The sequence below is a fragment of the Tyto alba genome, unplaced genomic scaffold, assembly GCF_018691265.1.
Source record: "Tyto alba isolate M040663 unplaced genomic scaffold, T.alba_DEE_v4.0 Super-Scaffold_2, whole genome shotgun sequence".
NCBI lineage: Eukaryota > Metazoa > Chordata > Aves > Strigiformes > Tytonidae > Tyto > Tyto alba.
In genome coordinates, this window is record NW_024881282.1 from 30342938 (window position 1) to 30358738 (window position 15801).

Consider the following 15801-nt stretch of genomic DNA (forward strand, 5'->3'; position numbering starts at 1 on the left):
CTGTCAAGATCCTGGCGCTGCTCTAACCAGAGGTTTCTGGCCCTTTCCGAGTTCGCAGCGGAAAACATGGCAGGCTATATAAAATCATCATCTTGCAGCCCACCCTCTAAACAAAGTAATTCAATCCCAGCTTTCCTCAGCAATTTTAAAACTTCTCTTTAAGAAAAGGAAACCTGGACTTGCTGCCAAAATGTCTGTTAAAAATGACCTTGAACAATGGCCTGGAGTGAGGGGGGGTGTGTAACTGTGTTTTTTTCCTGCTGTCAAGAGGGAATGTGTATGGAATAGTTGCTTAGAAAAGTCTTTCTGAGAAATGAAATCACCGATTATCCTAGTTCTATTGAGATGATTGTCAATGATGCTATATTATCATTCACAGCCCATAAATGAAAATAAATAAAATCCCCTAAGGATTTAAACACTGACAGATAGTTACTATTTTGAAAGCCTGCACATGTCAACAATTACCATACGGTGATATCTGAGAAGCGGTGTCACCCATATATTTAGAAACTGTGGCAGCTGTTTGCAAATCTGGTAGTCATTTTTCATCACCAGTGGTTTACAGACTATAGTTTTGTTACTATACCTAATATAAAAGTGTGACTTTCTCCTTTCTCCTACAATCATCTGAGACTCACTCGAGTCTCTCCAAAATACATTTCCTCCTGCCCCAAACCTTTTGCAAAAGGAGTAAATTTTGAAGTCTCAGAAATGTAAAGGAGGTTGTCATGTAGTTTCTTTGCATTATGATTTGTGCACAAACGTATTGGGGCCTCGCTGTAGCAATCACTAAATAAAAAAGTACTATGTCCTGCCCCTGTTTTCAGACTGCACCCTAGCTAGGCTTTCCTGTCCAAGTCATGTCTGCTGCAGGTCAGGATCTGGGAGCTAGAGCTACTTTACTGCAGCAGTAAGGAGTAGAACTCCAAAAGAGTCTCCACAAGTCAGTGAACCAGTGGGTTGATGAACACTGCTGAAAAAATAACCCTCCCTTTCTCTTTCTCAGATAAAGATTGTGCTAATTACTGCCACACTGGATTGTGCAGTGACAGAGCTGAAAATCCAAAGCAGTTAATGCCCCGTTACATAACAAAACGTGACAGAATCAAAAAACCTGAAGGTACTCCCTGGGAAAAAAAGGCAACATTTATCATAATCAGGTTCTATGATACAATTTGAAAGCATTAGAAAGCGATGATTGTATAATAAAGTTGTGCCTAAGACCCACTCCAGGATAAAGTACAGCATAAGACTATAATCTGGTTAAGATCAGTTTTGTTCCGGCTCTTCTCAAAGAGCCAACATCTCTTTTCTCTTTGATAATTTTCTTTTGCATAATTTAAAGTACAGCATTCAAATTAATCTTCAACGTGTACAGGAGCAACAGGATTAAAAATGGGTCTCTCCTTCTTTGATTGTATCTTACCATAATTGACTTCAAAATCTTTCTTAGTACCATTCAAGCTTTCTAGAGTTCCACTCTTTATATCGTACCCCAAAGCAGAGAGTTTTTTAATTCGGTACTGAACAATTTGTGTTGTCAACTCCAGCACCGTTGGTGTCTCTCTAATCTGGGCTACAGAAATTCCTTCCTTCAGTAGTCCTTCAATTCTTTCTTCCAAAACTGGAACAGAGTAGTAGAGGAGGGCTGGGCATTTCAGCACTAGCTGTTTTAATTCTTGATCACTGCACTTAAAGACATTTTTGGAAAAAAGCATACTCTTCTGCATAGTAGTAGAAGTAAGTTGAAAAACGAAGCCTTTAAGTTTGGACAGCAGCTGTAGAACTTCATGGTTAGTGAAATCATTCTTCTGGAGAAATTCCAAGTTCTCCTGGATTGCAGTGGAAGTATTTAAGAAAATAAATGGATTTTGGCTCAATAGCTTCAGTATCCAGATCTTCATATTTGCATGAGAACCTCCTAAACTTAAGTAATTTCTTTGTAATGCCTCTATCAGGTTTTTGTTCTTCTCAACAGGATTATAGAAAATATTGGGTGCGCTTGTCAGGAACCTGGTGATTATATTATTCTTAAGTCCCAGCTCTTGAAAAAACAGTATATTTGCCTTCTGGTTCTCATGATATTCAGCAGTAAAAAAAGACTCTGGAAATTGCTCTATTAATTTAATCAACTGGCTTTCATTCTGGCATACTAATTGCCATAGAGCTCTCTGAGAGTTTACCTCTGCAGGGGTACGGAGAATTGCCTCTGGGCAGCGTTCTAAAATGTTGGCTACAGCAGTCTCATCTGCTCCCATTTCTTGTAAGATACCAGCAATTTCTTTAACATAGGCCACATCCTGGAGAAGGACCCACTCCTTTAGTCTACGTATTTTCTTAATGTCAACTGACAATCTGTAGAGACTCTCAATGGTTTTTTTATTTTCCCCTCTTGATTTTGTATCAGTTGTGTAAGTGGAATGATGTGTTAGGAAGCTTCTGTTTGCTATTTCATTCCACACTGATGAAAAATTCAGTCCTGGGTAACAGTACTGAGATCTTGCCAACAGAAGAGTAAATGTATCTTTTGCGCTGTGAGTGACTCCTCTCAACATCATGGAATTCAGCTCTACAGAGAGAGAACCCCTGTAAGAGAACACATTCAAGGCACAAGTTAATGCTCAAAGACCTTGATATTTAGACTGAGCTGGCATAAGAAATTACTCTCAACAGTGGTTTCTGTTATTAGCGCAAAATTTAGCTTTCACGCAAAAGCGGGGAGGGAGGGAAAATACTTTTGAAAGGTTAATAATCTGATGGGTGCTTCACTGGAACGGTAACATGCAAATGTAACGGACCTGATGTGGGGGCAGCAATCTGTCCATGTAAATGCTTGCAGTCATACAAGAACCAAACTGTCAGCCATTTCCTGCAGCTAATGTTACATTTTACACTACACTAGAAAAACGTTTCATGCAATTTAATTTGACAGTAATTCTACTAAATGAAAAAAAAAAAAAAGGCAGCTTAAATATCCTTCTTAATCCTTCTGAATGTATTTGCTTAACTTCTCGAGCATTGTTTGGAGAATGACTTGTTCCCTGGTGTGTCAGAGACACCCCCCTGGTGCTCCTTCAGCAGCAGTTAGTAGCCTAACTGCATTTTTAAATCATTCTTGTTATAATTAAGGAGAACAATCACTGAAACCTTTATGTATGTGTTTTGCACTAGCTGAGACTGTTAACTGGGTTCTGAATAAGCACACTGGTATTTTGGGGGAGGAAGCAAGTACACTACACCATCTTCAGGCCTTCACTTGCCTCTTCCAGTAGCTACTTCGCTGCAGCTGCCCTTTGCACCGACGCCTCATTTCTGACTCCAGGTCACTTCTCTCATTGTCCGCCACCCCCCTGCAGGCAGAGAGTCCTCGTGCACCCCGTGCAATAGGTGCCTGGCTGTGCTGGGGTCCACACGGCAACCACGGGGGTAGTTGGAGGTAACCCCACGCCCCGCTTCTGTTCAAACTGACTGCTGCGTATCACCAACAGCACGTGCGCTGCCACCTGCTCCGCAACGGCCGGAGGAGCTGCAGCAGTCGACGGAGATAGCATCAAGTGTATCGTTATCTTCCTAGGTGGTGGTTTCATAACAACCCTCTGGAAGTACAGAGTGTGAAAGGAAGAATTGCTGGTCTGTTGAACGTGAATTGCTGCTGCTGGTAACATGCTTAAAACTGCTCAAATTGAACATGACAAAAAAAAAAAATCCATTTGTGCATTTGACAATTCTATTTATACAGTTGCTTTCACCTCTCCCAAAGTATAGCATGCTTCAAAAACTTAATTTTTATTATTTTTTAGGAGAGAAGACTGTTATTATGCAGTCGTATTTCCTGCAGAGCAAGAAGCCTATCGCAGGACCCCTATGCAATGCCCCCAAAATCTTCCTTATAGCCCATCTTTTAAGAAAATACATGGTTTGTTTAGAGAACTTAAGTGATAGAGCTTCTATCTGGTTGCCAGGTAAGGTTAAATATTTTCCAGGGGTAAAATACTTGATCTTAAAGTGTACCTTTGCTTTTAAGTTGATGTTCTTCAGCTCTAAAAGCTGGACTCTTGTTATGTTACTACATCATGAACTAGCAGAAAAAGACATAACAATAATTTCCTATATGCAAGCTTACATTATTAACAGAAGGTGTTTATCAGTAACTTGGTATTTTAGTATCATTTCAAATCTCTGGGGCAAAATCTGATTGCCTAATGAAGCTGCTTGTGTCATAACCCCAAGGCTAATGATTTTATCTTCATAAACTCTGACTTGAGAATTGCTTGTCCAGCAAGCTCCACTGTGGAACAGGTCATTTTTCCCAATAGCCCTGACAGCCCTGTAAGTGTAGGTAAGTCACAGACTTTTCATGTGCTAACCTTTCCATGTCCTGAAAAAGGGACCATTTCACGGGGACTACAAACTAAAGCCTCTCCTCCACGGGGAGCGACACAACTGCCTGTGTCTGCGTACTCTGAGTACTTCTCTTGAATTTAGTGTGTCCAGTAAACCTCTGAAGGATCAGGGCTTTCTTCATTAATGCTTCAGCTCAGCTGGAAATTGCCAGCAAAATAAAGCACTGCTACAGTTGTTTGAGATTTCACATGATATTTCCAAAGTACAAACTAGAAAATTAACTATGACTTTTACTTCAATGTGTAATCCTGCTGTTAAACAAAATCGCCTTGTGAGTAATGCAGTCACTTAAAACACAGTCATACCTTACATAGCTCTTAAAAAATTCTGGTGTAGTAAATTGTGCTCGTCCAAGATCTGACATGGAAATGATTGTTTTGTTCACTTAAAAGAAGCTTTATGTTGTCAAAAAGTGTTTGACATCACAAGTCAATTTTCTTCCTGTTGTTAGTGAGGATCATCCATGCAGAAACACAGAATACTATAAAAGGAAGGAAAACTTCGTTTGCTAAACCACACTTGACTGGGGTATTCAGGAGCCCTTGTAAAGCAGCACCAAGCAAATTATAACATGCAAAATAAGATGAATGGATTGTGATGTCACAGTGTCCTATAGAAACTGAGAAGATGATTAAGAGGTATGATTTGGTGTATTTCGGAGTCCACAGACGAGAGTCACATTTCCAGGGTATGTAACCTATTCCAAGAGTTCAGAGTTCTCTTAAATCTCATGCTGGACTACTCTTATAACATGCAGGACCCCACTCTAACTTTTTACATACTTAAATTGCGGTGGGCATTCTAAATTAATTGAGAGACTAAGGAAAAACCCAAGCAGTTTAGATGAGATGTTTGCTCTCCCTGCCAGCAGCACCCTCTTTCACCAGGTGTCGTAACAGCAATGAGGATGTGAACTAATGTCTGCCTGGAAGTTATCTGTGATCCTGCTTGCTAGCACACTCGCAGTGACCTATAGCTACAGAGACTCCTATGTCTATCTTCTGTAGGAAATGGATACTAGGATCAACTGGCCGATTCATCCCTCATTCAGAAATTTTGAATTTCTGACTGTGTATTTCAAGACTCAAATCTCACTTTTTGAAAACTGGCAAACCAACCTCTTGTTCATGGTCTATTTTTCACAAAATAGTTCACTAAAGAGAGCAACGATACGACTACTACTGTATGCCAGTCACTACCATTCTCATTACAGCCAACTGTACCCAGGTCTCAGTAGGCTGTAGATAATTAAGCGAAACTACTGAACGCCTAGATTGAACTTTGAATTAACCAGGAAGAGTAGGTATCTGCCTAGCAGACAGCATTGTACACAGGATTTGAATAGCTTGTGAAGAAATCTGGAGCGTTATCAGGTAGCAGTTTTGTAGACTAACGCATACTACAGTAAGCATTCACACTTCTGCACTTATTAAAAATGAATCCTTGCTTTGCATCAGTAGTGGAAATGAGGTTAAGAAGGATTATAAATATGTGCTAGACCAACATAAAGCTTTCTAGGAAAAAAAAATATAGAGAATCCTAAAATAGTCCAGGTCAGAAGGGACCTCAAGAGCTCAAAGCAGGGTCTGCTGAGGTAAAACCAGGCTGCTTTGTCCAGTCAGGTCCTGAAAACCTCCACGGCTGGAGCCCACCCCGCCGCTCGGGGCTGCCTGTTCTACTGTTTGCCCGTCCTTGTGGGGAAAAAGCTTTTCCTTATCCAGGTAAGACATTAAAAAAAAAAAAAAAAAAAAAAAAAAAAAGCACGCGGAAGCATAGCACTATTTAAACCAAAGGTCGGCAAGTGGTGCTTTTAGTCCGGAGAAGAGGGAAAGTTCTCAACCACAGCCCGGTGTGGGAACCCGGGCCGTTCTTCCCGTTTCGCCCCCGCTCCGCGGCGGGAGGCCGGGGGGGGGGGGGGGGGGGGGGGCAGCAGGCCCGGCGGGTACCGGGCCGGTTCTGCCGTTACTGCCAAAGCCACCGGCAGGAGCGTCCCTCGCGGCCCTCAACGAGGACTCCCGCCCGAGGGGTTTCCTTCCCAAACACGCATCTTTTTTTAAGAAAAACAAAACCAAACCAAAAACCACGCCATCTCCTGCCGCTCGCCCCGTTTATCTCCAGGCCCCGTCACGGTCACGACACGGCCGCGTCTGCCGGCGAAGCACGGGAGGCCGAGCGTGACGTCAGCCGGCCGGCTAACGGCGGCGCCCCGGCTGAGGGCCGCGCCAAGGCTTTCCCTCCCCGCGCCGGCCGGGCCGCCGCTGCGCCACCCCCCCCGCCGCCGCCGGTGTGAGGCGGTCGGAGGCGGCAGAGCCCGGCCCCGTCCCGCACCCCCGCGCCGCGCCTGACCTGGCCCGCCGCCGCGGAGCGCCGCGCTGGGCCCTACCACCACTGCCGGCCGGCGGGGGTGGGGGGGTGGTGGTGGGGAGGATGTACCATGTGGCAGCGCGGGGGGGGGGGCGGGTGTCAGTGGAGCACAGGTACGGGTCAGGGTTTGCAGCGAACAAGGACTTGGCGGCCCCACGGGAGTGCGTGGGTGGCGCGGCGTGGCGCGGCGCGGCGGAAGGTGGTGCAGCTCGTGTCCCGGTGCAGGCCGTTCTTAGTGGGTGCCGTCAGAGCGCTGGTGCTGTCTCCTCAGGATGCAGAATCGCCTGAGGCTCTTCCACGCGTTCAAGGAGACTTTGGGGTAGTTAAAGGTGGTTGGATTTAAACAGCTTTCAAGAGCGAATTCGCGTAGTAAATAAAAAATAATGTGAAAATCAATACTCTCGAAGTACTAGGATAGCAAGTGAAGAAACATGCTGAAGTTAGGCTACTTGAGCGGCTGTGTTCTTAGGAAACAAATGATCCCATTGATTCGGTGATGGAAATGGTCTGGTTTGTGTATTTATCCAGAAGTGAAGTTGAAGTAATGGTGCTAGTGAGGCCTTGCGCCCTGTACAGCGCAACGGCTGCCGTGCACACCACCCAGGGATCCAAGTCCGACTGGTCCTGATACCAAACGTGCTAACCTCTGCGAAGACGCTTCTACTCTTTTTGAAAGCAGTACCCCGAAAAATCTCTTCAGGATCAAATTTGGATGAGAGGCAACACTGAGGTGATGATGAGAGACTTGTCTTACATCAATATATTTTCTTTCATATGATCACTGCACTTACTATGAAATAAAAGAATAAAATTCACATATGCAGTCGTTGGATTTATAGTGGTTTGCTGGTGGTATTTCAGAAGTGATGGTGAAAATCACCTTTACCTTACTTTTTTCAGCTGTATCTACTTTATCACTCTTCTAAACTTAGAGTAACAAATCAGCAGAGGCATATAAATTATTTCTAGACTAGAAAGATTTTTCTAGGTGTGTTAGGATTTTTTAAACTAACTCTGGGTCTGCACAGTCACATCCTTCAGAAGGTAATAATCCGTCCCATTCTCTCAGGGAATGCTTATTTTGTCAGCTACATTTTCAGTAGTCTCTGTTAGATCTACGAAAAAGATCTAATGCAGAAGAGAACTGCTATAGAAAGAAACTGCTCTATGAACCCAGTTCAGGCTTGGTCTCCTACATAACTGCTGTTTCAAGAACAGTTAACAATGTTTATGAATATAAATGACATACAATGATGTTAAAAAAAACCTAAAAAATGCTTCTAATTTGTAATACACAATGTATTGTATACTTGCTTCTTTATGTTTTTGTCATTTCACGCCTTCATGTTATCTTCTTTTCCAACTCCTTCCCACTATCTTCATTTTTGCGATCACGGTCTGGGCTAAATTAGCAGTATGTTCTTTAAAAAAGTTATCCACGAGAGATCACAGTAGTGAGGTTTACTTGTATGAGTTCCTTGATTAACTGTGATTCTATTTTCTTTTTCTGCTAACTTGGAGAGACTCTTCCCTTGAGATTTGACATTTTAATTAATACATTCTTCACCTTCCTTCCACTTCTAAATGAAGAACAAACCGCCTAGCATGGAGGGTATCGCTGGAGCCGAATGGTGTTTTGATGTAATGATATGCTAATGGTATATACTACCGTTGTTATTTAGTCTGTAGTGGCAAATGACTTTTAGACTGATGGGTCTTCATGGTTGCAACCATAAGATCTAGTGAGGGAGGGCTGCTTCCACCTCAGCATTCCCATGAAGGCAGATCAGCTGATGCTGGACTTTATTCAGGGCCATCTTCAGTGTCGCAACCTTGTAAGGAGCTAGCAGGGAACATGAGTATGAAAAAGCAGCTTAGAAGTTTGAAATAAAAACTATATTGTGAGGTGATTTTCCTTGGAAATAAGGAGTCATTGAATTCCTCAATGTGCTCAAAAATGATAGGATTAAAAGAAGTTTGATGAAAGTGGTTATTAATGACCAAGATTTGTTTTTTCTATTTTGTTTGAAAATTATTCCCCAAATATTTGGCATTTCTGAAGAATACAAACAAAAAACTCAAAGAAGAATGTACTTTGTATTAATTGAGAAAACAGTGCTTAACTTTATAATAACCCAACTACTCTGGGCTTGAGTTGTGACAAGGGTATATGACAAGATCCTGTATGTTCTTCTTGGACCAGAATGATGAGCTGTGGGGTGTGATGTTGCACATATGACAAAGTAATAATCGAAGAACTTTTAGTAATTTATGCTAAAGTCAGTGCTTAAGAACAGTTCAGTCTCCACACTTTTTAGTAAGAAATTTCATATAAAACTGAATAGAAACAGATTCTAATCATGGCTGGAGCCTTCGCTGCTTGATCATTAACGAGATTTTATCAAGTCATTCAAAGCAAGGAAAGAGTGAAGAGAAGCACGTGATACACGTCTCTGTTGACTTTAATTTTCTGTATCTTAGCGGAAAAAAAAAATATTTTAGTAGAGAGAGCAACTACAATTCTTAAGGCACTGTCCTGCTCTGGAATTCTGTAAGTCAGGAATTCTGTGATTAAACGAGGAGACGTCAGGTACACACCGTTTGCTACCATCGGCCTCACTGACAGCGCGGAAGAGACCCTCCGAACTCGCTTGGAAGCGCGTCCGCCCCCCCCCCCCCGGCCCTGCGCGGCCGAGCTGCTCTCTCGCTCCCTCAGTATTTTCGACGCCACCTCAGGGCTGCGGCGGGTCCGTTTCGCCAGCAACGGCACCCATCTTAAACTAACACGGGGTGGGGGGACGAGACCTGCGAGGGCTACGGCGGGGCGGGAGCGCGCAGGCCGCTATGCATTACAGGCCAGTGGGCGCGCGCTCCCCCGCGGCCGCTCCCGCGCATGCGCGCAGCGGCCGCGCGCACCCCCCCCCCCCCCCCCCCCCGCCAGGAATCGCCCGCAAGAGCCGCCTCGGAGCCACGTGCTCATCCGGGTCCTGCCGCTCCGAGCCGGGAGGCGGAGGTGGCGGCGGTGGGGGGGGAAGGGGGAGGAGGTGGTGGTGGGGTGCCTCCGCCCCCGGCCTCCTTCCCCACCGCCTAAACGCGCAGCCCTGGCGGGTGGGATTCCTGCCGAGATCGCGGACTCCCCCCTCCCTCCCCCCGCGACCCCACGGCTGGAGCGGGGCCGCTCGGGCCGCTGAGCCTCATTCCCCCCCCCCCCCCCCCCCCTCCGCCGGTAGTGAACACACTTCAGAAACGTGAGGGCCGGTGGTCACGTGGGGGCGGGGCCGACCAATCGGCGGCGGGGGGCGGGGCGGCCGGCGGAGCCCCGGCGCAGAGTCACAGGGCGAGCGGCGAGGCGGCGGCCGCCGGCTGGCACGAGGCGCAGCGCGGCCGGCACGGCACGGCACGGCACGGCACGGCACGGCGGGGCGGGGGCTGCCGGTCACCACCGCCGGATCCTGATCTCCCTTCTTCCATCTCCGCTCTCCCCGGCGCGGGGGCTCCGCGGGGTGATGCGTCCCCGCCGGGCGGTCGCTCCCGCCGTTTCCGCCGGGTCCTAGAGCCTCCCGGAGGAGATTCCCCCCCCCCCCCCCCCCGCCCCATCCCCGCGGGTGTTCTTCCCCCGCTCCGTTGCTCGCCCGGGCGCCGAGCGGCGGCGCCGCGCCATGAGCGTCCCCGCGGGCGGCGGCGGCGGTTCCCGCTGAGCTCCCGTGCCCCCGGCCCGGCGGCATGGGGGTGAACGCCGTGCACTGGTTCCGCAAGGGGCTGCGGCTCCACGACAACCCGGCGCTGCGGGAGTGCATCCAAGGCGCCGACACGATCCGCTGCGTCTACATCCTGGACCCCTGGTTCGCCGGTTCCTCCAACGTGGGCATCAACAGGTGGCGGTGAGTGTGGGGCGGCCGGTGAGGGGGCCCCGGTCCCCGCGTTACGCGTGCGGTCACGCTGCCTCCCCCCCCCATCCCCTCCCCTCCCCGCCCGGTTGGGCCGCCGCCAGCGCCGCTTCCCTCCCCGCGGCTCCGGTGTTACGTACCCAGCCCCTGCGCCGGCCCGGGCTGCGGCTGCCGCGGCGGGGAAGGGAAGGGAAGGGGGGGGGGGGGGTAGAAGCGGGGAACCCTCTGGCGGAGTGCGGGCCCACGCAGGGGCGAGGGGCTGTTTTTTCGGGGCGGGGGGTGGGGGGTGTTTAGTTCCGGCCGCGCCCCCGGCGCCCGCCTGCGCTGGAGCGCGGTGCGGGGCTGCTGCTGGGCTGGAAGCCCCGGGAGGAGCAGCCCCGCAGAGCTTGCCTCACCTCAACCCCTCTGGGCAGCCAAAAACCCCGTGCCGGCACAGGGTGACTCCGTCCTGGAAAAAACCTGTGAAGCTGCTTGCTTGGTTCAGAAGTAAATTTCTCAAAGTAGCTTTCCTGCCCGGAAGGGTAGGTAGCGTCCCTTTCCAGAGCATGCAGATCTATTCCTACTTAATACAAAAATGAACTTTACTGTGGAGCTGTGACTGGTGCTTCCATGATAAATGTGTGTCATAATAAGGCAGAGGTTAATGGGGCATCTGTGCATACTTACCTTGCGAGATTAGTTAGAACATCGCTAGGGCTCTGAAAGTAACTACCCTTTTAAAAGGGTTGGTAATGTGGTAGAGTTCTTGTATCATCTCTCCATCCAGTGTCAGGAACTTGAAACGCTCATGAGCTTAGCCTGCCCAGGCTATGATGCTGAGAAGAGCTGCCTAATTATGGAACAAGCACAGTGAAACTTGGCTTAACACCACGTCATAGAAAAATGACAAAGTTGAGATACTTTGGGTCCTGTTTACTTCTTTCAAGGATTCTTTTTTTCAGATTTAATAATTTATATCTCAGGTCATTAAATACTTTACCAGCAAGTTAACTTACCTTTGGAGGTGTTTTTCAAATTTGGGGAAGTTTCCTTATGGTCCTATTTTTGGTGTTCAGAAGATAAAAATGCTAGAAATGTTTTTTTGTGAGCTTTAACTTGATGGTTATTCCATTTTCACTGACAAAACCAATGTTCATACCACTGAAGAATAACAATTGTTAGATACTTCCCTTAGCTGAGGTTCATTATGTCCATTTCTTTTATAGAGCCGTTTTTGTTTTGAAGGGGATACGTTTTTTTGAATAACAAATCCTGACTTTATAAAGAAAGCTCCCAGGTCTTAGTTTTATGGATGAACAGCTACTTAAGTTTTAAAAGAATGCGGGAAATTGGTGCATGTCTAAGTGTTAAGGAAATCACGTGTCTTAAGAATACTTCATAGGTTTCTAATGTGTTTTGTAATTCAAATACTAAAATGCTTTTGGTCATTTTCTCTAAGCTAGTGAATGATAGACAAATGTGAACTGATTCTAGCAAAAGGAAGTTCATGTCTTCAGTGCTGCTGCCCTGGTTCTTCAATGACTTTAATATGATTGCTGGTTAGTACAGTCCTTGAGTACATTTGTGTGCGAAGTATTGGCTAGTTGGTTTAACAGTGTTCTCAGTGTTCTAAAAGACAACTAGTCCCTGCACTGCACTTTGCATTTGAAGAAAAACATCTTTTTTCTTATTTATTGAAGAGAAGCGTTTTTCTTTTAGTCCTTTGTTTTTGTGTGCTTCTCCCCTTCTCCTGCCATGAAGATCTTCCAGAATAAGGGTAAATTACAACTCCCCTATCCAATGCACTTCAGACAATCTCCTGGGACCCAAATACCCTCAAGGCACATCCTCACATGGATTTGAGTAGGAAATCTCACTGTCTGCATAGCCCAGTTTTGTGAGATCTTCAGATTGCTAGAGCTGTATGTTTCTTAGAATGTTCTCAATAAATTTTTAAATGAACAGTTACTAGTTTGGAATGAATCCATTTTAGGTTCCAGTCATTTTAATGAGCTGGTTTTAACCAGTAGTAACACTTGCATTCACAGTATGCATACACAAGACTTGCGATGCAGTTTTTTGTTTTGCCAGTCTCATTTGGCATTTGTGAGTAATAATCGAGCATTTTATCTCCTTGGTCACTTGATGACTGTAAGTGAGATTCTTGCTTACATGCCTGTGGAACAGGGTGTTGAATTAGTCAAAAATAATTTATTTGAGGTTAGGAGCAGAAGCACTTCATCATTTGGAACAAAAGTCAGCTTTAACCTTCTGATGTGCATTTACAGCAGTCCTCTCTTAGTTTGAGTTGATTGGCACCGAGAGTTGATGTTCTGGTGAGTTTATGGTCCTAATGCCTTGGGCAAAACTATTGTCTCTCAGAGTTCAAAGTATGACTAACGCAATAGATATGAGGAAAAATGGCTCAAGAATACAAGAAACCAGGAGCTTTAATTTATTGTTAGAATATTGTCCCTCTGCAGAGTCACTGGTATGGTTCATTTCTAAAAATGTGTGTTAAACCTGGCAAATAGCAGCATTTCATACATAAGTGCTTTCTGGTTAACTTTTCTCTTTAAACAGTAATGTAACACTCGTGGACTAATATTTTTGTGTAATTGGACTATTGAGCAAGTCTAATTGCTAAGCAGTCACATGGTCTTACTGACCTCCTTTCTCCTGGCATTCAGCCTACCTGTTCTAAAATCATGAATGCTACGTAAAAAATGCCAGGGCCTTCCTTAACTCACTTCACTTTTTTCCGGTTCTGTTCTCTTTCTTCTTATTGTTCCTTCTTTCACGCTGTCAAATAAATCAAGATGTGCCTCCATTGAGACATGCTTTTTCTATATAATGAGTTTTCCAGTGTCATTCACAGATCAAGGCTTGCAAGAGAGAGGTTATTTGGTGCAGTAAAAGGCAATGAAGTAAATGGTGGAGGGAGATACTAAATGGAAAATCGTTCTAACACTCTTGAAGTTTTGTCAATTGCCCTTAAACTTTTGGCACCAGAATTAGCCTGCATCAAACTGTGTCGACAGAGTAGACAAAGAATGTAATTTACGTACTCCAACAAGTAACCATTACCTACTTATGAAAAAATGTGTTTGTATGTGCTCACAGACTTTTCCATATTAAGGAGAATGGGATCTCATGTTTAGCAATATCACTTAGGGGAGGGTTTTATTTAGCCCTGGTTTTAGTACAGAGTGTCAATTGATCACAATACCTAAAAAGAAATGCAAACATTCTGTTAGTTGCTGCATAAGAATTTACTTTGGGTAATAATTTACTTTAGTTTGTCTTTTTGAGTGTGCATGTATGTTTTTGATATGCTGGTTAAAACACTGGCATGCAGCAACTGACCGTAAAAAGATGGATAGTCTAATCTTGCTGATGCTTGTATTTCTTTTTTCAATCATTCCCAAAGAGAACACTTTTCACTTTAAAAATGAGTGATATAATTTGTTTTGTATATCTAATAGATTTTGTGAGAATGTGGATGTTCAATATCCTGCAAAGTTAGTTGCTGTTATGTCAGATAGTCCTGTTGATTTAGGAGAAAGAAAAGATGTGATACATGGAGAGATTAACAATCATAATACAATGCATATTAAAAACTCAAGGGGGGAAAAAAAAAGTTTAATTTCCAGGACAATCACTGCAACTCATGGAAATGGGAGCTTGTTTTAAAAAATGAATACCTAGACATCCTTCTGTAGCATTTGTTAAATTTCCAGGGAGGGGCATCCACAACTTCTCTGGGCAACCTGTTCCAGTGTCTCACCACCCTCGCAATAAATAATTTCTTCCTTACATCTAATCTAATTCTACCCTCTTTCAGTTTAAAACCGTTACCCCTTGTCCTGTCCTTACACTCCCTGACAAAGAGTCCCTCCCCAGCTTTCCTGTAGTCCTCTTTAAGTACTGGTAAGGTCTCCCTAGAGCCTTTTTTTTTCTCCAGGCTGAACAAACCCAATTATCTCAGCCTGTCTTCATACAGGAGGTGCTCCAGCTCCCTGATCATCTTTGTGACCTTCCTCCGGACCTGCTTGAGCAGGTCCATGTCCTTATGTTGGGGCTCTGGAGCTGGACCCAGCACTCCAGGTGGGGTCTCATGAGAGCGGAGTAGAGGGGGAGAATCACCTCCCTCAACCGCTGGTCACACTTCTCTTGATACAGCCCAGGGTATGGTTGGCTTTTGGCTATGTAGGTAGTGATTTGTCCAATAGACCTGTTTGTTGGATGTGGGATTGGTGAAGGAAGATTGTTAATAGCATTGTTCTATGAGTGATTTCAGTTTTAAATGATATCATACCTGTAATTCAGGTAGGCAAAATTTGTGTATTATACTTTGTTAATTTTTGTGACATGCTCGATATGTAAAAAAAGGAGTGCACCAAAATAATTGACTTCCCTGATAAAAACATTGCTTTAATTTTGTTTTCGTGGTATAGCACTTAGGATGAAAATCTATTTGATTTATGAAATACTTAACATCAAGCCAGTCATCTGAAATATAAAAAGAGACAATGCTCTTGGTTTTTCATATACAAAGCTAGACGTACATCGGGTTTAGGAGTAACATTAGTTTTCTATGTATTCTGTAGATACTTTGGGGTTTCTTTTACAGGGTAGGTAGCCTGTGCTGAACTCCGCTGCTATAGCCAGGGTGTAACAGGTCTGCAAGGGAACTTCAGTATTCCTGTGCTGTGTTTTAGACATATCCCTGTGGTGGGCTGACCCTGGCTGGATGCCAGGTGCCCACCAAAGCCACTCTATCCCTTCCCTTCCTCAGCTGAACAGGGGAGAGAAAATACAAAAAGCTCATGGGTCGAGATAAGGACAGGGAGAGATCATTCACCAATTACTATCATGTGCAAAACAGACTTGACTTGGGGAAAAAAAAAATAAAATTATTACCAGTCAAATCAGAGTGGGGTAATGAGAAAGAAAACCAAATCTTAAAACACCTTCTGCCACCCCTACCTTCTTTCTGGGCTCAACTTTACTCCCGATTTCTCTGCCTCCTCCCTCCCAGCAGCACAGGGGGTTGAGGAATGGGGGCTGTGGTCAGTCTTCTGCTCCTTTGTCCTCAGGGGGAGGACTACTCATGCTCTTCCCCTGCTCCCGAGTGGGGTCCCTTCCACAGGAGACAGTTCTC

General features: G+C 45.2%; 2 protein-coding genes across 8 annotated transcripts in view; one reads left to right on the forward strand and one right to left on the reverse strand.

Moving 5' to 3' along the window:
• Positions 1 to 1127: 1127 nt before the first annotated feature.
• On the reverse strand, positions 1128 to 6803 carry MTERF2 (mitochondrial transcription termination factor 2). Of its 6 annotated transcripts, none has more exons than XM_042792513.1 (3): positions 6754 to 6777; positions 3264 to 3599; positions 1128 to 2589 (listed from the first exon to the last, which is right to left on the reverse strand). In XM_042792513.1, exons 2-3 carry the CDS (start codon positions 3311 to 3313, stop codon positions 1362 to 1364), a joined length of 1278 nt encoding a protein of 425 aa, XP_042648447.1. In that variant the 5' UTR covers positions 3314 to 3599; positions 6754 to 6777; the 3' UTR covers positions 1128 to 1361. The 6 variants fall into 6 exon arrangements, with proteins under 6 accessions (XP_042648447.1, XP_042648446.1, XP_032860305.2 ...); XM_042792512.1 differs by having other exon boundaries at positions 3264 to 3676; positions 6754 to 6772; XM_033004414.2 differs by lacking the exon at positions 6754 to 6777 and adding an exon at positions 4713 to 4821 and having other exon boundaries at positions 3264 to 3676.
• Positions 6804 to 10062: 3259 nt separating this feature from the next.
• The window catches only part of CRY1 (cryptochrome circadian regulator 1), a 39323-nt gene continuing 33584 nt past the window's right edge, over positions 10063 to 15801 (forward strand). Inside the window, exon 1 of one of the 2 annotated variants that reach the window (XM_042792550.1) lies at positions 10063 to 10652. In XM_042792550.1, coding sequence (XP_042648484.1) covers positions 10495 to 10652 — 158 coding nt within the window. In that variant the 5' untranslated portion in view covers positions 10063 to 10494. The remainder of the gene's footprint in view (positions 10653 to 15801) is intronic. The other variant, XM_042792549.1, reaches the window with a different exon arrangement.

Excerpts from the sequence above, each read along its gene's own strand:
- MTERF2 (XM_033004416.2), bottom strand. The coding sequence starts at position 4,771 with ATGTCAGATCTTGGACGAGCACAATTTACTACACCAGAATTTTTTAAG. Across the intron at positions 2,590-4,712 it reads TTTTTTAAGAGCTATGTAAG|GGGTTCTCTCTCTGTAGAGC; the intron begins GTATGACTGTGT and ends GTTCTCTTACAG.